Below are 27,787 nucleotides of genomic sequence, written 5' to 3' on the forward strand. Positions count from 1 at the left end.
TCACAGGGATTTTAACTGTGTCTCACTGGATTGTTTATGCAGTAGTCCTTTGGAATCACATTGGTTGGACTTCTGGACTGGACCGCTGGACCGGACTTCTGGACCAGACTTGAACCCCATGCAGTGTATAGTAGCCTGCAGCGATGTCATCTGTTCTCTCCCCCCGCAACGCAAAGGATCAGCCACGCACGACAAAGTCCCTCTCTGACTCGTCTCCCACTACACCCTCGCTGACTTCCAGAGGCCTCAAAGTAAGAGCAGATCACTTTATCTTTTCTATGGGCAATAACAAGGAAATGCCTAGGATGCTGTTTGTAAACATTGCTATGTGCAGAAGCTCAGATAAAATGCAGTGCTTGACTTTTGACTATCATCATTGGTTTGGAGCACAGTGTGTAGGTCTAATACTATAGGTTAGTGGTTCCCAACCAGAGGTACTACAACCTTGGCCTATCCACAGGGTGTACTTGTGAAGACTCATGAGACCATAGGCCTACTGGTAAAATGCAGGAGGGGATACTTCATGGGTACTCCAGGAACAGCAAACTCAGTTGGTACAGTAACCAAAAAAGGCTGGAAACCACTGCTATAGGTGTTATGCTTTTAGGATATCCAGGAAAAACTGGTTATTTTGAATACCTTTCTTTGTTTAACCATAAACCTTTCACTCCACATTGAAACCAATGTAAATGTTCCATGAGCAGACATCAGATTGTAATGACAGATGGTGATGAGCCCTCTTGAGCCAGGTGGCTTATGTGGGAGTAAATTTGACTAAAGGAAAATACATTTTCAGCATTGGCTGCATGCATGTAACTATTCAAAGAACATCTCTCCCACAAAGAGGCTCTCTCTCTCTTTGTGAGAGAGATGTCCAATACAGCCTCAACATTTACTTCCCATGATGGGTCATATAAGTCCTGGATAAGTTTGGAGTTTCCATGACATCATCAGCTCCATGCTATTTTTTTCATCAGGCAGAAAGTTGCCTCGGAATTTTACTGAGAGGGGTCCTGTGTAACTCGAAATAACAAGAGGCAAATGACATATAAAACTCAGATTGGCATTGAAGATAGATATCTGACAGGATCAACAATATCAAACCCTTTGAGAGGCATGCTTTCAAGTGGGTCCTCCTGATATCACTCTGGACAAGACTCTGGCAGCACCTTTTTGCACAATGAGCCAGGCAGCGAAAAATAAACAGGAAAATACAATAAAATAAATTGTAATAAGAAGTTAATCTCAAATGTTTACTCAAGCAGTGACACTGGTACTTTGAGAGAGCGAGAGAGTGAGCAAGAGAGCAAAATAGACCAAGACAGCGAGAGCAAAAGAGCGCGAGAGCAAGCAAAAGAAAGAGCGAGAGAGAGAGAGAGAGAGAGAGAGGGAAGGAAGGAAAGATGGTGAGAGTACTTAGAGCTGGCTTGTATTGGAACGCAGACACAGTGTCTATCCCTCCGCTGGTCCAGTGGGAGAAGCTCACATTTTCCACTCGGGAAGAGCTGGTCAGCAGACAGTCCCCCATGGCATCTAACAGAGCAGGAGGGGGAGCACAGAAGAAGACTGGCCTGGTCCACAAACAACCACTAGCCCTTACACTCTGGGCGCAGGTGTGCAGAGGGAAGGATTTGATTGGTGTAATCAATATGGCAGTACTTTCACCTAGCCTACTAGAGAACCAGGTGGAGCTACAAGCATATTGTTTATACCCATATCTACATGAAGTGCCTATGAGTTAGATATTATAGGGGTTATTCTTGACTGGGTTGGTCAGTGTTGGAAGGCTTGATAGACTCCGAGCAGGCCCTCTCCATCACACCAGCATCTCCCAGTGCTGGATCCATGATCCAAAGCAGAGCTTCAGGGGGTCAACAGCAAGCCTTCTTTTAATGAGAGCTTACCATGGCTCCAAACACACAGACAGACTCTTTAATAAAAGAGAGCTGACAGTGTTGACACAGACTGAGAGCTTGTTGATGTCTGACGGGAACCATTCCTTTGTGTTTTTACATGAGGTCCGAGACTAAAGCAATGGACTGATCCTCTCCTCCTAGACCACCTTGAACAATTGAACAACTTTCACCTGAAAAATGAGAAAAGTGGCAATATTACTGTTTTGGCCTCTAGCTAAAACATAGCCAGTATACAGTTCCTCAAAATAGTCAGAATGAAATCAATAAATCTGTAAATTCATTTTGATGTTTTTGCCGACGAGGTCTTAGTCACAGAATTTTGAATCTAACTAAGATGTTAGTTGCAGTATTTGTCAAGTGGGGGGAAAAAATGCATGAAAACTAGTCGTCTCTCGTTGAATGGCAACAAACACTTCAATGAAGAATCCTGTCCATAGTTCTCACTCCTACTAGGAGTAGTAGGCTGTTGACCAATCACCTACGAAGGGGTCACCTACGAAGGGACGTAGATTTTGGCTACCGAACTTTAACGTGCATCAAGATTTTTTTTTTACTCAAACAGCAGAGAAACTGTAACCTGCCGAAGTACAAAACGAACAAAAATGTAATCATAATATATGCGCAAACTGTTTTGACTGGGAAGCATGTGATAGGCATTACTTGAAGTGTAACGGTTTGTCCCCAGCTGGAAGATATGCTGACAGGTAGCCTGGTCTGTAGTAAAAAATAAAGCTGTCTAAACAATGCAGTGATTCCTAACATCTGTGCATGACCTTTAGTCTCTCGTCCAGACTTCCATTTAAGTCTCTCTTGTTCTTGAGAGCAATAATAGGCAAGTGCACAAAAAAAACAAGAGAAAATGCATACGATCTTACATTGTTAACTTTATCCATCGACGTGATTTCTAGATAGCGCAACCGTAATCAATGTTAAATGCCTTCACTCTTGCATGCCGTGGCGTAAAAGTATAAATATTTGGCTTTTGTCGGTTGAACTCTTGTAATTGCCTGACAAAGTGCTGGTCCGTCATGGTTCCCTAGTCACATGGAAAAGCAGCATGGGCTTCAAAATGGAAGTGGGCTGTCCACTGCAGCCTGAGAACACAGAGGTCAGGGCCTGGCCCAGATACTGTAGGAGAGTGACTGAGGATACACCACAGCATGAATGATTCGGTCTGCAGTGGAACACATCTCCCATTCTATCAGTAGTACACTTCTCAGCTCTACTGAAATAAATCCGCAAGGCAAAGTGACAAGTGACCTGAACATCATCGGACACTATTAAAAAGCTCAAACAATGCAATTTTTGCAGGAGTGTCTCTTTAAAAAAAGCACACTCATACACCCTGCCTCCAACCCTTCAGCAGGCAATATCCGTCAAGATTCCCAAGCTAAGCCACTGCCAAAGTTATGACCTTTTTTGGATATGTTTGAGTTTTTATCTCTGCCTCTCAGTTAATGCATGTGGCTGTTTCCTCAATCCTTCTCTAACTTGGTATGAGCTTCAAGTTTCATCCCAAGATGCTCTCTGCTGATAAGCGCATGCTTGGCTGCGGGACAGTGTGAAGGTCTAAGTCTTCCGTGAGAGGTCATAACTAGGGCCAGGGGTTTTTCCTGACCACTTGAACTGAAAATTAGAAACACAGAATCCTTATGCAAACAGGACACAAAGTCCTTTACAAAGTGCTCATCTTGACCGCTCTGCTCTGTCATTTTAGAGGCTGGTAATGCAGTGGTCTTATTGAGGTCACTCAAGTAAAGTCCGGAGCAGGGCTGAGGGAGATTCCATTGGCAACATTCAAACAAATAGGGGACCAGACATATAGTGGAGTTTAATGCAAACAGTAATAGAGAAATGCCTGTTATGGGTCTCATTCCCAGGTCTCCAAGCCCATAGGCAGGACTGCTAACCAAAGCTCCAATATGGGTTAACTTTTTTAGGAGGAATTGTAACAGGCATACCTTGGCAAGGTTCGTTACAATAATTATGACCCAGGCAGTTCTGTGAGTGTTCAGAATGTTATCTTTGCTCATGACTTGGACTGCAATTAATGGAAAATAGAAACTCAAACACATTCACTTTGAAGTAAAAAAAAAAATGCAATCACTTTGGTACAATATGCACAAGTATGTGGTACATCACAACTCTAAACCCCCCAAAAACGAAATAGATCATCAAAATGCCTCCTGTTTTAAAACCCTAAGCACATTCTCAATTGACTGAATACCACAAACAAATTCAGTCACTTGTTCACTGCACCAAATTATTCAATTTGCATTCAATTTGCATACATATTCATTAAATATAAAATTCTATTTTTTACATCATAAATGTATCAATTGACATCATTTCAAGTTGGATGGTGAAACTAAATCATAATTATGTCATGGCTTCAGAAGCTTCTGATAGGTGAATTGACATAATTTCTGTCAATTGGAGGTGTATTCCAAGGCCTACCTTCAAACTCAGTGGCTCTGAACAAGTTCTCATTTACAACTGCAACCTGGCCAAGATAAAGCAAAGCAGTGCAACACAAACAACACAGAGTTACACATGGGATAAACAAACATACGGTCAATAATACATTGGAAAAAGTCTATATTCAGTGTGTGCTAATGAGGTAGGATAACGGAGGTAAGGCAATAAATAGGCCATAGTGGTGAAATAATTACAATATAGCAATTAAACACTGGTGTGATAGATGTGCAGAAGATGAGTGTACAAGTAGAGATACTGGGGTGCAAAGGAGCAAAATAGATAACAGTATGGGGATGAGGTAGTTGGATGGGCCAAGATGGCGTAGCAGTGCAGACGTGATATGTCGTCCTCTCGTGTATTTTTCGTCTTTTTTTGTATATATTTAAATTTATTTTCAATCTCTTTTTCATTTTAAAATTAAATATACCTTCCGGTAACCCGCCTCACCTAATGTGACACGGATCCGCTATTTTTTAGACCTTATAGCCAGAACCTCCATCAGAAGCTCAACAGCTAATTAGCTACTAGATATTTAGCCATTGTTAGCCACTGCTAGCTGCCTTTCCTTCTGCACAGAAACCAGCCGCTTTTTTTGTTTGTTGCCTGGATAATACTTGCCAGCATCGGACAGTTTTCTCCACTACAACGCTGGATTCCTGCTGTAAACCCTGAACCATTACTCCTGATCATCACAGCTAGCTGGATGCCACCGAGTGACCCGAGGCTAGCTCTGAGCCAGGCCCACCTCCTGGGCTACTCTGTGATCACCCGGCTACTCAGCCGATACCTCCCGGACTCTACCCCAACGCGGCTAGAATCCACCACTCCACCGGATCCTTGCCGTAAGCTCTGGACCTTTGCATCGGATCATCGCTGCTAGCTAGCTGCTACTGAGTGGCTATAGGGGCTAACGCCCCTGCCCCTAAGCTAGCATCAGTTAGCCGCGAGCCAGGCGCATCTCCCGGCTAGCAAACAAAATTACTACAACCTCTTTCGCCATCTGGTCTGGACCCTTTGTCGACACGGCGCCCCACCGTACCACCACGACTGGTCTGCCGACTTAACTCCATCCGCTGTGCCCTCAACCGGCCTTTGCCGGACGTCGGAGCAGACGCTTCTACTTACCCCGGCCTGCTAACTTTAAACGCCATGTCTCCCGCGTGCTAGCGTAGTAACGACTACCCCTCGGCTTCCCTGTCCCATCTATTGTTGTTCGCTGGACCCTATGATCACTTGGCTACATAGCTAATGCCTAATGGACTGTTCATTAATCACGGTACTCCATTTTGTTTATTTCTGTTTATCTGTCGGCCCCAACTCAGGTCCTGTGTGTACTTAACCGACCCTCTCTGCCCATTCATCGCCATTTTACCTGTTGTTGTCTTAGCTGATTAGCTGTTGTTGTCTTACATGTTGTTGCCTTAGCTAGCTCTCCCAATCAACACCTGTGATCGCTTTATGCCTCGCTTTATGTCTCTCTCAAATGTCAATATGCCTTGGACACTGTTGTTTAGGATAGTTGTCTTAGTTTACTGCGGAGCCCCTAGTCCCACTCAACGTGCCTCAGATACCTCCTTTGTCCCACCTCTCACACATGTGGTGACCTCACCCAGCATAACTAGCCCGTCCAGAGATGCAACCTCTCATCATCACTCAATGCTTGGGTTTACCTCCACTGTACCCACACCCCACCATACCCCTGTCTGTACATTAAACTCTGAATCTATTCTACCACGCCCAGAAATCTGCTGCTTTTATTCTCTGTCCTCAAAGCACAAGACAACCAGTTTTGATAGCCTTTAGCCGTACCCTCATCCTACTCCTCCTCTGTTCCTCGGGTGATGTGGAGGTTAACCCAGGCCCTGCGTGTTCCCAGGCGCTCTCATTTGTTGACTTCTGTAACCGAATAATCCTTGGTTTCATGCATGTTAACATCAGAAGCCTCCTCCTTAAATTTGTTTTACTCACTGCTTTAGCACACTCCGCCAACCCCGATGTCCTTTCCATGCCTGAATCCTGGATTAGGAAGGCCACCAAAAATTCGGAGATTTCCATCCCCAGCTACAACATTTTCCGTCAAGATAGAACTGCCAAAGGGGGATGAGTTAGCCTGCAGAGTTCTGTCATGCTATCCAGGTCTATGCCCAAACAGTTCGAGCTTCTAATTTTAAAAGTTAATCTCTCCAGAAATAAGTCTCTCACTGTTGTCACCTGTTATAGACCCCCCTCAGCTCCCAGCTCTGCCCTGGACACCATATGTGAATTGATTGCCCCCCATCTATCCTCAGAGTTCGTTCTGTTAGGTGACCTAAACTGGGATATGCTTAACACCCCGGCAGTCCTACAATCTAAGCTAGATGCCCTCAATCGCACACAAATTATCAAGGAACCCACCAGGTACATCCCTAAATCCGTAAACATGGGCACCCTAATAGATATTATCCTGACCAACTTGCCCTCCAAATTCACCTCTGCTGTTTTCAATCAGGATCTCAGCGATCACTGCCTCATTGCCTGCATCCGCTATGGGTCTGCGGTCAAACGACCACCCTTCATCACTGTCAAACACTCCCTAAAACACTTCTGCGCGCAGGCCTTTCTAATCGACCTGGCCTGGGTATCCTGGAAGGATATTGACCTCATCCCGTCAGTCGAGGATGCCTGGTCGTTCTTTAAAAGTAATTTCCTCACCATCTTAAATAAGCATGCCCCTTTCAAAAAAAGTAGTACTAAGAACAGATATAGCCCTTGGTTCACTCCAGACCTGACTGCCCTCAACCAGCACAAAAACATCCTGTGGCGGACTGCACTAGCATCGAAGAGTCCCCGCGATATGCAACTTTTCAGGGAAGTCAGGAACCAATACACGCAGTCAGTCAGGAAAGCAAAGGCTAGCGTTTTCAAACAGAAATTTGCATCCTGTAGCTCTAACTCCAAAAAGTTTTGGGACACTGTAAAGTCCATGGAGAATAAGAGCACCTCTTCCCAGCTGCCCACTGCACTGAGGCTAGGTAACACTGTCACCACCGATAAATCCACGATAATCGAGAATTTCAATAAGCATTTCTCTATGGCTGGCCATGCTTTCCTCCTGGCTGGGGTCAACCCCGGCCAATAGCTCTGCACCCCCCGCAGCTACTTGCCCAAGCTTCCCCCATTTCTCCTTCACCCAAATCCAGGTAACAGATGTTCTGAAAGAGCTGCAAAACCTGGACCAGTACAAATCAGCTGAGCTAGATAATCTGGACCCTCTCTTTCTAAAATTATCCACCTCCATTGTTGCAACCCCTATTACCAGTCAGTTCAACCCCTCTTTCGTATCATCCCAGATCCCATAAGATTGGAAAGCTGCTGCGGTCATCCCCCTCTTCAAAGGGGGTGACACTCTAGACCCAAACTGTTATAGACCTATATCCATCCTGCCCTACCATTCTAAAATCTTCGAAAGCCAAGTTAATAAACAGATCACTGACCATTTTGAATCGCGCCGAACCTTCTCCGCTGTGCAATCCGGTTTCCGAGCTGGTCACGGGTGCACCTCAGCCACACTCAAGGCACGAAACGATTTCATAACCGCCATCGATAAAAGACAGTAATGTGCAGCCGTCTTCATTGACCTGGCCAAGGCTATCGACTCTGTCAATCACCGTATTCTTATTGGCAGACTCAACAGCCTTGGTTTCTCAAATGACTGCCTCGCCTGGTTCACCAACTACTTCTCCGACAGAGTTCAGGGTGTCAAATTGGAGGGCCTGTTGTCCGGACCTCTGGCAGTCTCTTGCCTAACACCATTATTTGGAAACGGTATATTGATGATATTTTTGTTCTATGGAGGGGTGATGCAAAACAGCTCCAGGCATTCCATGCTTTTCTTAACTCCTGTTCTGAACATTTGAGATTTACTATGCAATCTGATACACGTCAAATCAGTTTTCTTGATCTTCTGATCTTGTGTGAAAATAATGTTCTATACACTGATATTTACAGGAAACCTATTGATCGTAACAGTTTGTTGAGGGCTGACAGTTGTCACCCACTTCCCTTGAAAAATAGTTTGCCCTACAGCCAATTCTGTCGAATCAAAAGAATTTCCCAAAATAATCAGATTTCGACAGAAATATGACTGAGACGCAAAGAAAGTTCAAGGAGAGGGGGTACAAAAATTATCAGATTAATATTGCCATTGAGAAAATTCAAAACGAGACATGACATTTTTGAAGGGCAGTCTCGCAAAAAGATGCGTTCTTGCATTCTAACTACCCGCTTTCAAAGCGCTCTGAACAAATTAAGGGAATCGTTCACAAACATTGGCACATCCTAAAATCCGATGATAGTCTCGGTAATGTGTTTTCGGACCTTCCCTTGGTCGTATTCTCGCGGGGCACTCTGATTTACCACCCCAAGATATTCCTGAACAACGTCTATTTGCGCCCCTACTGGATGGAAATTACAAGTGTAATGGCTGTGCTCAATGCAATGGCACTTATAAATGTCCCTCTGAGATTTCTGCCCCTTCAAACACCCACAAACAGGGAAATCGATCCAAATCAAAGGTGTTATTACGTGCTCCACTAAGGCAGTTATTTATCTTATAACTTGTCCTTGTGGTAAAAATGATGTGGGTAAAACAAAGCGCAAATTAAAAGTATGTATCAGAGCATCGTAGCACCATTAGGTGCAAAAACTTGACTTACCCAGTTGCGGCCCACTTTTTGGAGGCAGGGCACTCGATTTCGTCTCTGCGTTATATTGGCATCGAACATGTCACCCTCCCTAGGAGACGGGGTGACCTTGATAATTTATTGTTAAAACGAGAGGCTGCCTGGATCTTTAACTTAAAGACCCTTGCTCCCTTCAGTCTCAATGTAGACTTGATCTGAAGCCATTCTTGTGATTATTGTGACTTTTTCATTGTAATTGTTTGTAAGCTTGTGTAGTCTAAAAGGAATCTATGATCGTATGCTATCCATTTGTTTTTTGTATGCTGTTTGTATGCAATTTTAATATTTGAGAATTAACCAATGATATTAGGCCACTCTTGGCCATGATTACAGACACCTGTGTGTCTTTTGACACTATATAAACGAGTCATCCCGCAGTGTTTGTGATTATACCCTGATGAAGACAGCTTGGCTGTCGAAACGTTGGATATTACATTTTTGCACCTAAATAGGTGTGCTTTTCTTTTTCTTCTAGATTAGTCTCTATGAGGGTGCCACAGGGTTCAATTCTTGGGCCGACTCTTTTCTCTGTATATATCAACGATGTCGCTCTTGCTGCGGGTGATTCCCTGATCCACCTCTACACCTGACACCATTTTGTATACATCTGGTCCCTCTTTGGACACTGTGATAACTAACCTCCAAACGAGCTTCAATGCCATACAACACTCCTTCCGTGGCCTCCAACTGCTCTTAAACACTAGTAAATCCAAATGCATGCTTTTCAACCGTTCGCTGCCAGCACTCGCCCGCCCGACTAGCATCACTACTCTGGACAAATTGTCTATAAATGGAGAATTTTCAGCACTGTTGCTACTCTCCCTAGGAGTGGCCGTCCTGCAAAGATGACTGCAAGAGCACAGCGCAGAATGCTCAATGAGGTTAAGAAGAATCCTGGAGTCTCAGCTAAAGACTTACAGAACTCTGGAAGATGCTAACATCTCTGTTGACGAGTCTACAATACGTAAAACACTAAACAAGAATGGTGTTCATGGGAGGACACCATGGAAGAAGCCACTGCTGTCCAAAAAAAATATTGCTGCATGTATGAAGTTCGCAAAAGAGCACCTGAATGTTCCACAGCGCTACTGGCAAAATATTCTGTGGACAGATGAAACTACAGTTGAGTTGTTTGGAAGGAACACACAACACTATGTGTGGAGAAAAAAGGGCATAAAGAAGGACTTTATCGAACAAAACAACCATTCATTGTGTAGCTGGGACCCTTGGGATTGCAGACAGAGGAATATATTCTAAGGTAAGTGTTTTATTTGTTCGCTATTTGTGATTTTGTGACGCCTGTGCTGGTTGAAAAAGTATTTGTGTGGGGTGCTGTCCTCAGATAATCGCGTGGTATGCTTTCGCCGTAAGCCTTTTTGAAATCTGACAACGCAGTTGGATTAACAAGATGTTAAGGTTTTTAATGATGTATGACACTTGTATTTTCATGAATGTTTAATATTACGATTTTTGTATTTTGAACTTCGCGCTCTGCAATTTCACCGGATGTTGTCGTAGGTGTCCCGCTAGCGGTTCATGCGTCCAAACAGGATAAGGCTGTAATGTAACAATGTGGAAAAAGTCAAGGGGTCTGAATACTTTCTTACTTTACTTTTAGACAGGTCTAAACAAGCATGATATGAAGAAAATGTAGTCTATTTCAGAAGAACAGAATAGCATACTCTGAGTTGTCCTTATGTTAGGGCCTGATCTGGCTATGCCAAATGGCTTTGGGCTACACTAGTTAATTCAGCAGACAAGATTTACAAGTGAAGACAGACCCATCAGGGACACAACTGCGTGTATCCTTATCCAATTCCGAGAGGCATATTGAAGATATTAGAAGAACTGTCCACATTTACTTTTCGTCACCCAACAAGATGAGTAGGCCTAATGAACAGCGAAAGCACTAGTCTATGTCAATCTACTATCCCCCATAGTACAAAAGTTGACCTATTCTGTGTGAGAAATAAATATTGGAAACATAGTCTGAGACAGTTGTGGGATGCAATAGATCCCAAATGAATACAACCACCAGCATAAAATAAAAATATTAATTACGCAATAAAGCACACATGTTAGTAGGCTATAAGCGCAAATGTTCCATTAGCGGGCAAACACCATTATCAAAAGTGACTGCAAATGAGATTCTTCATGTAATGTTTTTATGACAAAGGTGCATTTTTATGGTGAAATATCTTCCCCAAACTTGAAACTCATGCGCTGCTTATGTATGACAGTTAGGCTCTCCACCCCTTGTAAAGCAGGTTAATGTGCTTAATTTTAAGAAGTTATTTGGCCACTTTAGCTGTGATATAAACCTAGCCCATAGGCCTATGCCTATGCTACATGAGGTGTGCGACTATGATTTGAAAAAGTAGCAAAAAAAGCATTGTTTCTTATGCTGGGCATCATTGACACGTGATAATATATATAATTCACAAGTGATACAGTACGCAAAAATTGTCACCCATCAGACTTTTCTTGATTTAATCTTGTCTTATACTAAATAATATGTTTGTGAAATTTGATTTAAAATCAACCATTATCATGCACCTGTCTCGAAACGGGGGCAGCTGAAAAAAAAAAAAGAGTCATCCATACACGTAAATAGCGAATGGAGGACGGGGAAAATTGTGTAATATTAGGAAAGTTGAGAAATAAATATAGTAGGCATAACCTATAGAAAGCTGATCGGATTCTCCTCTTTTTAGTAGAGGCCATCACTGTTTTCTCGCGCACTTGCGTAGCCTTTAGAAATGTTGTGCAACATGAGCTCATGGGCTCTCATGAAGTGTTTGTTTTGATTTTCGATTACATTTGCATTGATGTCAGAGTGATTAGAGGGACAATAGAGTGCTGAGTACCAGGCAGTAAGCACGTTTGGTAGGCTACTAATGACCATCAGCAGCATCAGATCTTGGAGAAGCTTAATTACAGTGACTAAACGGTCACATGGAATTTGACTGCCTTCGTGACCACCGGTGTGGAGGAAATACTGTCACCGCAACGGCCCTAGTTGTGACAGCCTGAATTTAAATGGATTACATTTAGATTTTGTCACTTGCCTACACACAATACCCCATAATATCAAAGTGGAATTATGTTTTCCAAAGTGTTTACAATTTAATTATTAAAACTGTCTTGCGTCAATAAGCATTGCCCTTTGTTATGGCAAGCCTAAACATGTTCAGGAGTAAAACATTTGCTTAACAAGTCACATAATAAGTTGCATGGACACTGTGTGCTAAAATAGTGTTTAACAGGATTGTTGAATGACTACCTTATCTTTGTACCCAACACATGCAATTGTCTGTAAGGTACTGAAGTTGAGCAGTATATTTAAAACAGATTCAACCACATGGACCAGGCAGATTTTCCAAAGGATTACATTGAAAACCTATTGGTAAAAAACTAAAAAAGAAGACATTGATTATCCCTTTCAGCATGGTGAAGTTAAGTACACTTTGGAGGGTGTATCAATACACACAGTCACTACAAAGATGCAGGCATCCTTCCTAACTCAGTTGCTGGAGAGGAAGAAAAATGCTCCGGGATTTCAGCATGTGGCCAATGATGACTTTAAAACAGAGTTTAAAATTGAAATATGCAATTTTTGGGGCGACCTGACCAAATTCACATAGAAAGTTAGTTATAGATTTTTCATTGAACGCATGTCTAAGAAGTGGTAGATCTGTTCTATTTGCTCTATTTCTATGCTTTCCATTCATAAGTTTTTTGTTTTTGTGTCTCACACTCGGTTTTGGACACCAGCTTCAAACAGCTGAAAATGCAATATTTTTGATTATGGAAAATATATTTAGATAGTACAATGATACTATACTTGCTTGTTTTGTCACATAATCTTAAATTAGGCGAACTATAACAATTTTAGCGACCAGGAAATGGCAGAGCGATTTCTGCATAGTGCACCTTTAATGGCTGTGATATGAGAGGGAGGGGCTCAGGATAGGTCAGTGTGCAGTGCAATGACGATTGAGTCGTCTGCGGATCTGTTTATTTTTTTAATCCTTTATGTAACTAGCCAAGTCAGTTAGGAACAAATTCTTATTTACAATGACGGCCTACACCGGCCAAACCCGGATGACGCTGGGCCAATTGTGCTCCGCCCTATTGGACTCCCAATCCGGCTGTTTGTGATACAGCCTAGAATCAAACCAGGGTGTCTGTAGTGACGCCTCTAGCACTGAGATGCAGTGCCTTAGACCTCTGCGCTACTCGGGCGGTATGCGAATTGTAGTGGGTCTAGGTTGTCGGGTAAGATGGAGGTGATATGGTCCTTAACTAGCATCTAATAGCACTTCATGATGACATAAATGAGTGCTACAGGATGATAGTTTAGTTCAGTTACTGTACCTTCACTTTCTTGAGTACAGTAACAATGGTGGACATCTTGAAGGAAGTGGGGACAACAAGCTGGGATATGGAGAGATTGAATATGTCCGTTAACACTCCAGGCAGCTGGTCTGCACATGGTCTGAGGACGCGGCTTTGGATGACGTCTAGGCCGGCAGCCTTACAAGGGTTAACATGCTTAAATGACTAGAGTATGTTCTATAGTTGCCATGGTGCCCAAGTAGCAGCCTCAGCAGAGAGCTCCTATAAATGTGTACATATTTAGTAATTTGTTAGGTGTTTTTAATCAGCTCTTTTGTTTTTGATAACATAGAGTATATGCAATAAAACTCAATCTGGTGTATTTGAGCCATGGATTTGCAGATTGACTAACAGGTTAACACTTTTTGGCTTGGCTAGCTAGCTAGCTAAATGGCTAATGTTTTTGTTTGCAAAAAACATCTGGACACAGTACCAGCTATTCTGAGAACATCATCATTTGAGGAGTCGCCTGAAATGGGAGAGGATGGCAGATGGAGGAATACAGCAGTGCTGAGACAGAAGGCTCCCAGTGAGGACAACTGGGTACTATTCTGAATTTTGTGTTGAAGAGCTTTCTGGCACCCAGAGCTGCTGAGGCATCACCCAAGTGGGTGCTACACAGAGTGGAAGAGAAGTGGTTATACAATTGAGTCTGGTTCCCAGACTTGCCCTCTACAAGATCATCAGCAGACTCCATCACCATCATTTACCATCCTCTGACCAGCTCTCTCCGTTCAAGCCATGAATTGAGCCTCTCCATCTTCGGAGGATGCAGCTTTCATATTGCTTGTTTGTTTTTTGCTCTTGACGCGCTTTGAGATTCTATGAAAAGCGCTATAGCAATGTAATAATTTATTATTATAATCAGCAAACAATGTCTCTGGCAGTCCGACTGACGAATTTGGGTTTGGCGGATGAGTGCTACCTGCCCCAATCCATAGTGCCAACTGTAAAGTTTGATGGAGGAGGAATAATGGAGGAATAAAATAATAATAATTTTTCCTAATTTGTACTATTTTCTACGTTGTAGAATAATTGTGAAGACATCAAAACTATGAAATAACACATATGGAATCATGTAGTACCCAAAACAGTGTCAAACAAATCAAAATATATTTTACATTTCAGATTCTTCAAAGTAGACACCCTTTGCCTTGATGACAGCTTTGCACACTCTTGGCATTCTCTCTACCAGCTTCGTGAGGGAGTTACCTGGAATGCATTTCAATTAACAGGTGTGCATTGTTAAACTTTCATTTGTGGCATTTCTTTCCTTCTTAATGTGTTTCTGCCAATGTGTTGTGTTGTGACAAGGTAGGGATGATGCACACAAGACGGCCCTATTTGGTAAAAGACCAAGTCCATATTATGGCAAGAAATGCTCAAATAAGCAAAGAGAAATGACAGTCCATGGTTACTTTAAGACACGGTCACTCAATCTGGAAAATTTAAAGTACTTTGAAAGTTTCTTCAAGTGCTGTCGTAAAAACCATCAAGAGCTCTAATGAAACTGGCTCTCATGAGGTCCGCCACAGGAAAGGAAGATCCAGAGTCTCTGCCGCAGAGGATCATTTCTTTAGAGGTAACTGCACCTCAAATTGCAGCCCAAATAAATGCTTCACATAATTCAAGTAACAGACACATCTCAACATGATCTTTTCAGAGGAGACTGCGTGAATCAGGCCTTCATGGTTGAATTGCTGCAAAGAAACCACTACTAAAGGACACCAATAAGAAGAAATGACTTGTTTGGGCCAAGAAACACGACCAATGGACATTAGACCGGTGGAAATCTGTCCTTTTGTCACGTTCCTGAACTGTTTTCCTTTGTTTTGTATTTGTTTTAGTTGGTCAGGGCGTGAGTTGGGTGGGTTGGTCTAGGTTTGATTTTCTATGTTGGGATTTTGTGTTCGGCCTGGTATGATTCTCAATCAGAGACAGCTGTCAATCGTTGTCCATGATTGAGAATCATACTAAGGCAGCCTGGGTTTCACTTGTGTTTTGTGGGTGTTTGTTCCTGTGTCAGTGTTTGGGCCACACAGGACTGTTTCAGGTTAGTCACGTTTGTTGGTTGTTGTATTTTGTAGTGTTTGTTGTTTTCCCATTAAAATATGAATACTTACCAATCCGCATCTTGGTCCGATCCATGCTCCTCCTCGTCTGAGGAGGAGAACGACTACGACATCCGTTACAGAAACACCCACCTGTACAGGACCAAGCGGATTGGAGAAGGAAGGCAAGAACAACAGCACTGGGGAAAAGAGGAATGGACTTGGGAGGAAATCCTAGACGGTAAAGGACCCTGGGCAGAGCCAGTGGAGTGTCGCCGCCCCAAAGCGGAGAGGAGGTTTTATGAGGCGAAAGCAAGGCAGAGCGGCTGGAAGCCCGAGAGGCTCACCCAAACATTTCTTGGGGGGGGCTAAAGGGGAGTGTGGCGAAGCGGGGTTGGATACCCGAGCCAACTCCCCGGGCTTACCGTGGAGTGAGAGGGCGTCGTACTGGTCAGACACCGTGTTATGCGGTAAAGCGCACGGTGTCCCCAGTACGCGTGCTTAGCCCAGTGCGGGCTATTCCACCTTGCCGCACTGGTAGGGCTAGGTTGGGCATCGAGCCGGGTGCCATGAAGCCGGCCCAACATATCTGGCCTCCAGTACATCTCCTCGGGCCGGCGTACATGGCACCAGCCTTACAGAGGGTGTCCCCGGTTCGCCAGCATAGCCCAGTGCGGGCTATTCCACCTCGCCGCACTGGCAGGGCTACGCGGACCATTCAACCTGGTAAGGTTGGGGAGGCTCGGTGCTCAAGAGCGCGTGTCCTCCTTCACGGTCCGGTATATCCGGCGCCACCTTCCCACCCCAGCCCAGTACCATCAGTGCCGACACCACGCACCAGGCTTCCAGTGCATTTCCAGAGCCCTGTTCCTCCTCCACGCACTCTCCCTGTGGTGCGTGTCTCCAGCCCAGTGCCTCCAGTTCCGGCACCACGCACCAGACCTACTGTGCGCCTCAGCAGGTCAGAGTCGGCCGTCTGCTCAACGCCGCCTGCGCTGCTTGCCTGCTCAGCGCAGCAGCGCTGCCCGTCTGTCCCGAGCCTTCAGAGTCGTCCAGCCAGGACCAGCCAGAGCCGTCCAGCCAGGACCAGCCAGAGCCGTCCAGCCAGGACCAGCCAGAGCCATCCAGCCAGGATCAGCCAGAGCCGTCCAGCCAGGATCAGCCAGAGCCGTCCAGCCAGGATCAGCCAGAGCCGTCCAGCCAGGAGCTGCCAGCCAGCCAGGAGCTGCCGGAGCCAGCCAGACAGGATCCGCCGGAGCCTTCCGCCAGCCAGGATCCGCCGGAGCCTTCCGCCAGCCAGGATCCGCCGGAGCCTTCCGCCAGCCAGGATCCGCCGGAGCCTTCCGCCAGCCAGGATCCGCCGGAGCCTTCCGCCAGCCAGGATCCGCCGGAGCCTTCCGCCAGCCAGGATCCGCCGGAGCCTTCCGCCAGCCAGGATCCGCCGGAGCCTTCCGCCAGCCAGGATCCGCCGGAGCCTTCCGCCAGCCAGGATCCGCCCCTCAGTCCGGTGCTGCCCCTCAGTCTGTTACTGCTCTTTGGAATAGTGGGATTGACATGGAGGGTGGATATTGGGAGGAGGCCACGGAAGCGGGGGTTGACTATGGTGGGGTGGGGACCACGACCAGCGCCAGAGCCGCCACCGTGGACAGACGCCCACCCAGACCCTCCCCTAGACTTTGTGCTGGTGCGCCCGGAGTTCGCACCTTAAGGGGGGGGGTTCTGTCACGTTCCTGAACTGTTTTCCTTTGTTTTGTATTTGTTTTAGTTGTTCAGGGCGTGAGTTGGGTGGGTTGGTCTAGGTTTGATTTTCTATGTTGGGATTTTGTGTTCGGCCTGGTATGATTCTCAGAGACAGCTGTCAATCGTTCTCCCTGATTGAGAATCATACTAAGGCAGCCTGGGTTTCACTTGTGTTTTGTGGGTGTTTGTTCCTGTGTCAGTGTTTGGGCCACACAGGACTGTTTCAGGTTAGTCACGTTTGTTGGTTGTTGTATTTTGTAGTGTTTGTTGTTTTCCCATTAAAATATGAATACTTACCAATCAGCATCTTGGTCCGATCCATGCTCCTCCTCGTCTGAGGAGGAAAACGACTACGACAGCCGTTACACCTTTGGTCTGATGAGTCCAAATTTGAGATTTTTGTTCCAACCGCCGTGTATTTGTGAGACGAAGAGTAGTGAACCGATGATATCTGCATGTGTGGTTCCCACCATGAAGCATGAGGTGTTATGGTGTGGGGGTGCTTTGCTGGTGATTTTATTTAGAATTCAAGGAACACTTAACCAGCATGGCTACCACAGCATTCTGCAGCAATACGCCATCCCATCTGGTTTGCGCTTAGTTTTTTTCCAACAGGACAATGACCCAACACTCCTCCAGGCTGTGTAAGGGTTATTTGACCAAAGATAGTGATGGCGTGCTGCATCAGATGACCTGGCCTCCACAATCACCCGACCTGAACCCAATTGAGATGGTTTGGGAAGAGTTGTACCACAGAGTGAAGGAAAAGAAGCCAACAAGTGGGAACTCCTTCAAGACTGTTTGAAAAGCATTCCAGGTGAAGCTGGTTGAGAGAATGCCAAGAGTGTGCAAAACTGTCATCAAGGCAAATGGTGGCTGCTATGAAGAATCTAAAATATCTTTTGATTTGTTTAACACTTTTTGGTTACTACATGATTTCATTAGTGTTATTTCATAGTTTTGATGTCTTCACTCTTATTCTACAATGTTGAAAATAGTAAAAAATATATTTAAAAAATAAAGAACCCTTGAATGAGTAGGTGTGTCCAAACTTTTGACTGGTACTGTAAAAGGAAAATGAATCTCTAAGCCTGACATATTTCTCAACATGCTCACAACCTGCTTTTGGATACAAATATATTTTTTTAAATAAATTGCATGTCAAATACTGTATGGAATTTACTTAGACTGACCATTTTATCATTATTTGATATATTGCTGACAAAACTAAATGTTCTCATGGTATTTCACTGAAAACGTTGATTTTAAATGAATGGCGCTGGGGGGTGAAATATGTGTGAAACCCCAAAGAATGCACAATCAAAGGTTCTGAACATAGGGGTCATTACAAGTGTCATCTGTCATAACACGTGCCTATTTTATTCCTGTTCATTAAAGCCCAATAAGCATAGGTTGAATAAAATACAGTCCCAGGCAAAAGTGACGGTCTGAGTGTACAATATTAACCAGGAAGAAGTCATTACACCTCAGTGTTAAAGACCATTCAAACTACTCATGTTTTATGCATTTTGTAAGTGACTAATCTTTTTTGTTTGTTTTCAGCATGAAAGACTGTCCAGGTAAGCTGCTTTCATCTCAGCTCACTTTATCAAAGATTTTCACTACCAGGCATTCATACATATCCTAACGGCCATTGGTCAACTTTATTACTCAGGTCTCCTTTGCAACTGACCTTTTTATGACAATTAGGCTCAAAAGGTCGCAGTTGTAAATGAGAACTTGTTCTCAACTAGCCTACCTGGTTAAATACAGGTGAAATAAAAAGTATATTGATGACCAAGCTCTGAAGTAGGTGCAGTCATTTGTTATCTTTCCCTCAGACTGGACTCGTCTGGTGCTTACGACCGAGAAGCCTATGACGCTCGCAGGGAAAACAGAATGGCAGCGCGGAAAAAGGCTGAGGAAGAGGCAGGATGCACTGACTATAAGAAGGTAACCTGTAATGTAAAATTCTCTAACAGTTTCTTAACGCTAGCAAACTGGCGTAGGTAGCTAATGATCTGTTGTGACATCTGTTATGTCATGATAAGGAAAGTATTATGTAGCCTTTATGACAGAGGGTTCAAGTAAAGTGTAGTAGTCAAATACTGTGGCATGTTATGATATTCTGTGTCTGTTGCATCTTTTATGTTGCAGATGTACGAGGAGGCCATGTCTACAAATGAGAGACTCAAGTCCCGGCTGCAGGGCAGCAAACAGGAGCTGGTGTTGGTGCAGACTCAGCTGGAGAAAGTCACACAGGTGATTATCCCTAACTGGTATTCATCCGCCACACAAAATAGTTCAAACCCTCATCCCAAAATCCAATAAAACTGATGAAAATTACCAGGTTGCAGAAGAGTCCAATGAATACGTACACTACATGGTATGTGGACACCTGCTTGTCGAACATCTCATTCCGAAATCATGGGCATTAATATGGAGTTTGTCCCCCTTTGCTGCTATAACAGTCTCCACTCTTCTGGGAAAGCTTTCCACTAGACGTTGGAACATTGCTACGGTGACTTGCTTCCATTCAGCAATGAGCATTAGTGACGTCTGGCACAGGAGTGAGAAATGTTTGCCGTTTCAGGGATTGTTCTATTCTTCACTATTTTAACCATGGACTTTTGTATTGTAGAGAAAGATCACAATGACTGAAAGGTCCAATGAGAGGTCCATGCTTGAGAAAGAAAAACGGGTGAGATCCTCATTTCACAAGATGTTTGCCTATGCACTTTCTGTTTACTTCTCTCTTGTTCTGGTACAACATGTGTATTTGATTATATTTTGTTTTATTAGTTCAAGTCATGGTCAGGCTGATAGCCCTGTCATGTTTAGTCTCATTGTGGCTTGTGTCATCTCTTCTCTGTAGGAAACACGTGTCCTTCAGAAGAAGATATCAGACATGGAAGATGAAGTGAAGGTATCTGTCCAGAATTGATCAATTTCCTCTGATGGACCAGCTGCAAAATCAAAATTTCCTATATATTGTACAAATTCATGAAAACAAAAATGTGCTTTTTGGTCTTAATTGAAGGTAAGGGTTAGGCATACGGTTCAGATTTCATGACTTTGTGGCTGTGCCAGCTAGTGACTAGACTACAGAGCTGCCTCCAGTACATGAGTCATCCCAAGTTGGCGCAAGATGGCGCCAACAGAGATGGTCGCCTCGCTTCTAGTCCTTAGGAAACTATGCAGTATTTTATAAAACAAAATTATGTATTATTTCTTACGTTGTTAGACCAGAAAATCTTAAGCGTTATCAGTGGATATCAGTGTCAACTTACCAACATTAAGACCAGGAATACAGTTTTCCCGAAGTGTATCCTTTGTTCGCACCACCACACAGGACATTGGATCTGATTCCAGAGGCCGACCCAAAACAACAACGCCGCAGAAGATGTAGACGGAGCGGCCTCCTGGTCAGACTTTGAAGGCGTGCACACCACTCACTGCTTACGAGTATATTTCTCGCCAATGTCCAGTCTCTAGATAACAAGATAGACGAGATTAGGGCAAGGGTTGCTTTCCAGAGAGACATCTGGGATTGTAACATTCTCTGTTTCACGGAAAAATGGCTCTCTCTGAATATGTTGTCGGAGTCGGTACAGCCACCGGGATTCTTTATGCATCGCATCGACAGAAATTAACATCTTTCTGGGAAGAAGGGCGGGGGTGTATGCTTCATGATTTAACGACTCATGGTGTAATCGTAACAACATACAGTAACTCAAGTCCTTTTGTTCACCTGACCTAGAATTCCTTAATCAAATGCCGACCATAGTATCTCCCAAGAGAATTCTTGTTGGTTATTGTCACAGCCGTGTATATCCCCCCTCAAGCCGATACCATAACGGCCCTCAAGGAACTTCACTGGACTCTATCCAAACTGGAAACCATATGTTCTGAGGTTGCATTTATTGTAGCTGGGGATTTTAACAAAGCAAATTTGAGAACAAGGCTACCTAAATTCAATCAGCATATTGATTGTAGCACTCGTGTGGGCAATACACTGGATCACTGCTATTCTAACTTCCGCGATGCATACAAGGCCCTCCCCCACCCTTCTGCAAATATGACCATGACTCCATTTTGCTCCTACCATACTATAGGCAGAAACTCAAACAGGATGTACCCGTGACTATTCAATGCTGGTCTGACCAATCGAAATCAACGCTTCAAGATTGTTTTGATCACACAGTTTCGATCACACACCCACTGTGACTATTAAAACCTACCCTAACCAGAAACCGTGCATAGATGGGGGCATTCGCGCAAAACTGAAAACGCGAACCACTGCATTTTAACCATGGAAAGATGACTGGGAATATGGCAGAATATAAACCGTGTAGTTATGCCCTCCAAGGCAATCAAACAAGCGAAATATCGGTAAAGGGACAAAGTGGAGTCGCAATTCAAAGGCTCAGACACGAGACATATGTGGCAGGGTCTACAGGCAATTATGGACTACAAAAAGAGAACCAGCCATGTCACGGACACCGACGTCTTGTCTCCAGACAAAGTAAACACCTTCTTTGCTCGATTTGAGGATAATACAGTGTCACCGACGCGGCCCGCTATCAAGGACTGTGGGCCCCCCCTCCCCTTCTCCGTGGCCGATGTGAGTAAGACGTTTAAACGTGTTTACCCTCACAAGGCTGCCGGCCCAGACAGCATCCCTAGCCGCGTCCTCAGAGCATGCACAGACCAGCTGGCTGGTGTGTTTAAAGACATATTCAATCTCTCCCTATCCCAGTCTGCTGTCCCCACACGCTTCAAGATGGCTACCATTGTTCCTGTACCCAAGAAGGCAAACATAACTGAACTAAATGACTATCACCCAGTAGCACTCACTTCTGTCATCATGAAGTGCTTTGAGAGACTAGTGAAGGATCGTATCACTTCCACCTTACCTGCCACCCAAGACCCACTTCAATTTGCACACCGTCCCAATCGGTCCACAGACGACGCAATCGACTTCACACTGCCCTATCCCATCTGGACAAGAGGAATACCTATGTAATGCTGTTCATTGACGGCAGCTCAGCATTCAACACCATAGTACCCTCCAAGCTCGTCATTAAGCTTGAGGCCCTGGGTCAACCCCGCCCTGTGCAATTGGATCCTGGACATTGATGGGCCGCCCCCAGGTGGTGAAGGTAGGAAACAACATCTCCACTTCGGTGATCCTCAACACAGGGGCCCCACAAGGGTGCGTGCTCAGCCCCCTCCTGTACTCCCTGTTCACCCATGACTCCGTGGCCATGCACGTCTCCAGCTCAGTCATTAAGTTTGCAGATGACACAACATTAGTGACCTTGATTACCAACAATGACGAAACAGCCTATAGGGAGAAGGTGAGGGCACTCGGAGTGTGGTGTAAGGAAAACAACCTCACTCAACGTCAACAAAACAAAGGAGATGATTGTGGACTTCAGAAAACAGCAGAGGGAGCACACACCCCTATCCACATTAACGGGACAGCAGTGGCGAAAGTGGTCATTTTAAGTTCCTTATCGTACACATCACGGACAAACTGAAATGGTCCAACCACACAGACATTTGGGTGAAGAAGGCTGAAGAAATGTAGCTTGTCACCTAAAACCCTCACAAACTTCTACAGATGCACAATTGAGAGCATCTTGTGGCTGTATCACCTCCTGGTATGGCAACTGCACCACCCTCAACCGCAAGGCTCTCCAGAGGGCGGTGTGGTCTGCACAACGCATCACCAGGGGCAAACTACCTGCCCTCCAGGACACCTACAGCACCTGATGTCACAGGAAGGTCTAAAAGATCATCAAGGACAGCAACCACCCGAGCCACTGCCTATTTACCCTGATACCATGCAGAAGGCGAGGTCAGTACAGGTGCATCAAACCTGGGACAGAGAGAATCTGTTTATCTCAAGGCCATCCAACTGTTCAACAGCTGACACAGAGACATTGCTGCCTACATACAGCCTCAAAATAATTTTAGCCACTTTAATAACTGGATCACTAGTCACTTTAATAATGCCACTTTAATAATGTTTACATATCTTACATTACTCATATCTATATAATGTATTTTATACCATCTATTGTATCTTGTCAATGCTGCTCTGTCATCGCTCATCCATATATTTATATGTACATATTCTTAATCCATCCCTTAGATTTGTGTGTATTAGGTAGTTGTGGAATTGTTAGATTACTTGTTTGATATTATTGCACTGTCGGATCTTGAAGCACAAGCATTTCGCTACACTCGCATTAACGTCTGCTAACCACGTGTATGTGACCAATAAAATTTGATTTAACTTGGTCAATACCAACCTGCTTGAATTTACTGAATTGATACTGAGAGGTGTTCATTGTTTGACCAATTCAGGACCCTTTTCCTGTGGCTTATTGCCTGTTCTTGTCTCTCTTGAGAATATCTCCAATAGACTAAACTGAGCCACAGCAGAGACAGAACATATTCCCAAAAAACACTCTCCACAAGAGGCCCAGCTATCACAAAGCTGCCCTGCAGACAAATGGAGAACAAGAACTATCAGGAGAGGCTCTGGGATGTGACTTGGTACTATAGTGTTACTGTCTATCAAATGGCACCCGATTCCCTATAATGCACTGCTTTGTGATATTCTAAGATGGCATCGTTTGTCACCATTATGCCCTGTTGGCTGTGGCTTGTAAGAGTGCTTTGATTGATATTCATCGAGTGAGCAAGCCATTAGTATTTGTCTGCATTCACTACTGCCACAAGCATCTGCAGTGTTCCATACACGAGGGTACAGACAACAACCTCTTATCTCTGAATGAGAGCTCTCAATAAAAATGGAACACTGAACTGAATATACAATATCTCTGTGGGCAAACACTGTGGGGCCATACTTGCGAACATAAGCAACCATTTACATTTAAATGGGTTCTCCAGCTCAAAATGCGTATCAGCCAATGAAAGGCATCGATTTACTTGCATGTGATAGAACGCCTAATTGTAGCTGGTCCCATCAGATAACATGGCACACGTTAGCTCTATGCTAACTTTTTCATTAGCCTATGAAAGATCTTAAACTTTATATCCACCAACCAATGGCATTTCTTAAAATAGGTCAACCCTGGCCACTAGAGAGACTTTAAACCTACAAATTCAAGGTTTACTTGTTACATTGGTCTGTAACAAAATGTCAGGGGCCAATATTGAACTGATGCATCCTTGACTAGGCTACAAGTGGTAGACAACATTTTCACGGTTTCACACCTGACAAATTCCCACGATTTTGTTGATCAATTTCACACATAAATGAGGTCCTTACAATGTGTAAGTGTATTGTACATCATTAAAAAAAAACTTGAAGAGCCTTATGGATTTATCAAATAGTAGCCATATCATTGTAATCATCGCTTCTCTGTGGTACACACTGCTAAAGCGGTTGACTTGCAACCGATAGTGCACTTTAACCGTGGGTTTGAACCCCCCTCGCTTTTTAGTTGAGGAAAACACTGTTCACTGCCAGTCCTTATGCTCGATTCAAAACGCATGTGACGAAGTGGATAATTATAACAATGCATAGCGTTTAGCCTGCATGTAAGTGTACCCTACAAAATCATATAATGACAGCCAAATGTCTTCCAACATTAAGACTGTTGATTTTGAGTCCTGCAGACTTCTTTAAAATAACTACAATACTGCCATCTGTAGGATGATAACGAGAGTGCACATTACCTGATGTACACATTGTAATGCTCATGTTTTTTGCGTCAAATAACGCATATATGATGAAGTAGATGATTAAAAATGCCTTAATTTAGGTGTACACATCCATGTAATATAGCCTATTCAATGTGATTATTAGGCAACAGCAGTGTGTTTGTGTGCAAGGCTGAAGAAAGAGGGGGCTCCTTTATTAAGTTCATTCATAATCTTCATTTTCAAGCTGTTGGCTGTAGGCATCGCTTTTCAACACACTAACAGTGCTTGGCTTGGGTAGGAGCTCACCGGAACTGAGTACCGGCACCACAAATATGTGCAGTTCCTGCACCTAAATATAAAGCGTCCCGGCACACAAAATAAATACCGGCACTTATTTTAGTCCAAGTCAAGAACTGCACACTAACATAATACATGGAAATAAACATTTCAGAGGGGCGGGTGGACTCATCCGAGATTCGAACCCTTTCATCATCTGCGACAATTACGTGGACTAGGCCACTTTACACAGAGTAATTTGACCAGTCAGTCAAATTGTCACGATCGTTAGAATGATTGGACCAAGGCGCAGCATGCGTAGAGTTCCACATGTTTTAATCAAAGAAACTCACCAAAAACAAAATACAGAAAACAAACAAACCGTGAAGAAATTGCAGTGTTAACAGGCACTACACAAAACCAAGATCCCACAAAGCAAAAAGGAGAAATGGCTGCTTAAATATGATCCCTAATCAGAGACAACGATAAACAGCTGCCTCTGATTGGGAACCATACCAGGCCAACATAGAAATACAATCACCTAGATGACCCACCCTAGTCACACCCCGACCTAACCAACATGGAGAATAAAAAGCTCTCTATGGTCAGGGCGTGACACAAATACATGTGATAGTTGCTTTGATTATCAGAACATTATTATGGACTTAGGTATGTTAAGGAACATGTCCAACTACTTCAATTATTTTAATTGGCTGATGCACTTGTGCCAGGATATAATCAGTGCCACCTGTTGAAGTTAGCATAGGGCTAATGTGTTCCACGTTATTTGATGGGACAAGCTACAATTGAGAATTTGTCACAATACATCAAATCGAACTTTATTTGTCACAAGCGCCAAATATGACAAGTGTAGACCTTACTGTGAAATGCTTACTTACAAGCCCTTAAACAACAGTGCAGTTCAAAAAGAGTTAAGAAATGATTTACCAAATAAACTAAAGTAAAAAATAATTAAAAGGAACATAATAACGAGGCTATATACAGGGAGTAGCAGTACCGAGTCAGTGTACAGGGGTAGAGGTTAGTTGAGGAAATGTGTACATGTAGGTAGTGGTCAAAATCAACAATTTTAATTGGCTAATACACATTTTGAGCTGGAGAACCCAATTAACTAAATGGTTGCTTATGTTTTCAAGTATGGCCCCAGTTGACTCGGAGGAGAGAGGGGTGATGAATGTGTCAGTCATTGTCATTTGTTCTGTATATCACACTTTGACTAGAGTTTGTTTTTGTAAATCAACTTGAATTGGTACACTTTCAACTTTTAGCTTTCCCTTTAACAAACAGTACAGCATGTAGATGTTATGTTTCACTAACCCCAACCCTAACCCTTCTCTGTTTGCTCTGTTTGCTTGTTGTCTGCTGTCCTCCACAGATCCAGACAGAGCTGAAGAATGAGAACCAGAGACTGAAGGACGAGAACGGAGCCTTAATCCGGGTCATCAGTAAACTGTCTAAGTGAGAGGAGGAAGAGGATGATCCAAGACTTATTTCCAATTTTTACCCCAACTACACCATCACCACCACCACTACATTCAAATCATGACAGGAATGACAGATAGGCGCCAACTTTAAATCCTTTTTTGATGCTCCTTTCACTTTTCTCATCTGTCCTCTGTTGATGGTTATATTGCACACAGATAGTGTTCACACACAGTTAGCATATTAGCATTTTTTAAATGTATTTATGGATTGTTATAATGCATACTTATATCGTCACAGCACATTATACTGTACGAATGTCTACGAAGGTTTTAATCTATGAACTGGTGTAAGAGTTGGTATATTATGATGTTCTATCTAACGAAGTTACATTTAATGTTTATTTTAAAACTGCATCACCTGAAAAGTCTCCTGAGCCTTGTATAAATAATTTATAATGATTTTCTACACTGCAATCCAATGCAATCTCTTGTATGCACTGTCATCAAATGGTCATGTGTGGTACTGCATCTTACTGCAGAGGCCTACAGTATGTATGACATGATCGACAACCAGGTTTGGTACACATTTGTAAGCAATAATAAAGCAGGTAAAGATTATATGAAGAGTTGTATTTGAAAATATAATATAACAATTATATTGTTTTACAAACCACGCAAGACAAGCATACGTAAAAGACCTTTATTTCCTATGATTACTTTGATAACATATAGATACGTCTGTGGAGACATTCCATGTTTTGGTTCCCTTGAGGTTCTTAATAATATCACATTGACTGATATATTGATACAAGAGCTGGAAGATTTGGAGTCTTTTTGCTGGACAACAACATGTTTGTTGGTAGGGAAAGAAATCATGCAATCCACAAAAGGCACAACTACTGACACACACACACACATACGCACACCTCTACAATGAGACAAAAAACAATCAAGTTCAAGCATTTCCCTTGTCCATGTTGTTGAATAGTATAGAAGGAGAGGAGGGAGTGAGGAGAGGCAGAGGGGAACAGTTCTTTGGAAGTCTTGAAGTATGGTGGCCATGGAGGATCAAAACGCTA

At 43.6% G+C, this 27,787-nt stretch overlaps 1 protein-coding gene across 1 annotated transcript; it reads left to right on the plus strand.

The window, feature by feature from the left end:
• On the plus strand, positions 1 to 27,326 carry LOC139535407 (protein phosphatase 1 regulatory subunit 12B-like). Its single transcript, XM_071334779.1, has 7 exons — positions 1 to 251; positions 18,868 to 18,884; positions 19,146 to 19,257; positions 19,462 to 19,566; positions 19,946 to 20,005; positions 20,180 to 20,230; positions 26,660 to 27,326. The coding sequence occupies exons 1-7, from the start codon at positions 144 to 146 to the stop codon at positions 26,744 to 26,746; spliced, it is 540 nt and encodes a 179-aa protein (XP_071190880.1). The 5' UTR covers positions 1 to 143; the 3' UTR covers positions 26,747 to 27,326.
• Positions 27,327 to 27,787: the final 461 nt, after the last annotated feature.

The sequence above is a fragment of the Salvelinus alpinus genome, chromosome 12 (genome assembly GCF_045679555.1).
Source record: "Salvelinus alpinus chromosome 12, SLU_Salpinus.1, whole genome shotgun sequence".
In the NCBI taxonomy this organism is placed as follows: Eukaryota; Metazoa; Chordata; class Actinopteri; order Salmoniformes; family Salmonidae; genus Salvelinus; species Salvelinus alpinus.

Excerpts from the sequence above, each read along its gene's own strand:
- LOC139535407 (XM_071334779.1), top strand. The coding sequence starts at position 144 with ATGTCATCTGTTCTCTCCCCCCGCAACGCAAAGGATCAGCCACGCACG. Across the intron at positions 19,567-19,945 it reads AGCTGGAGAAAGTCACACAG|AGAAAGATCACAATGACTGA; the intron begins GTGATTATCCCT and ends TTTGTATTGTAG. Across the intron at positions 20,231-26,659 it reads ACATGGAAGATGAAGTGAAG|ATCCAGACAGAGCTGAAGAA; the intron begins GTATCTGTCCAG and ends TGTCCTCCACAG.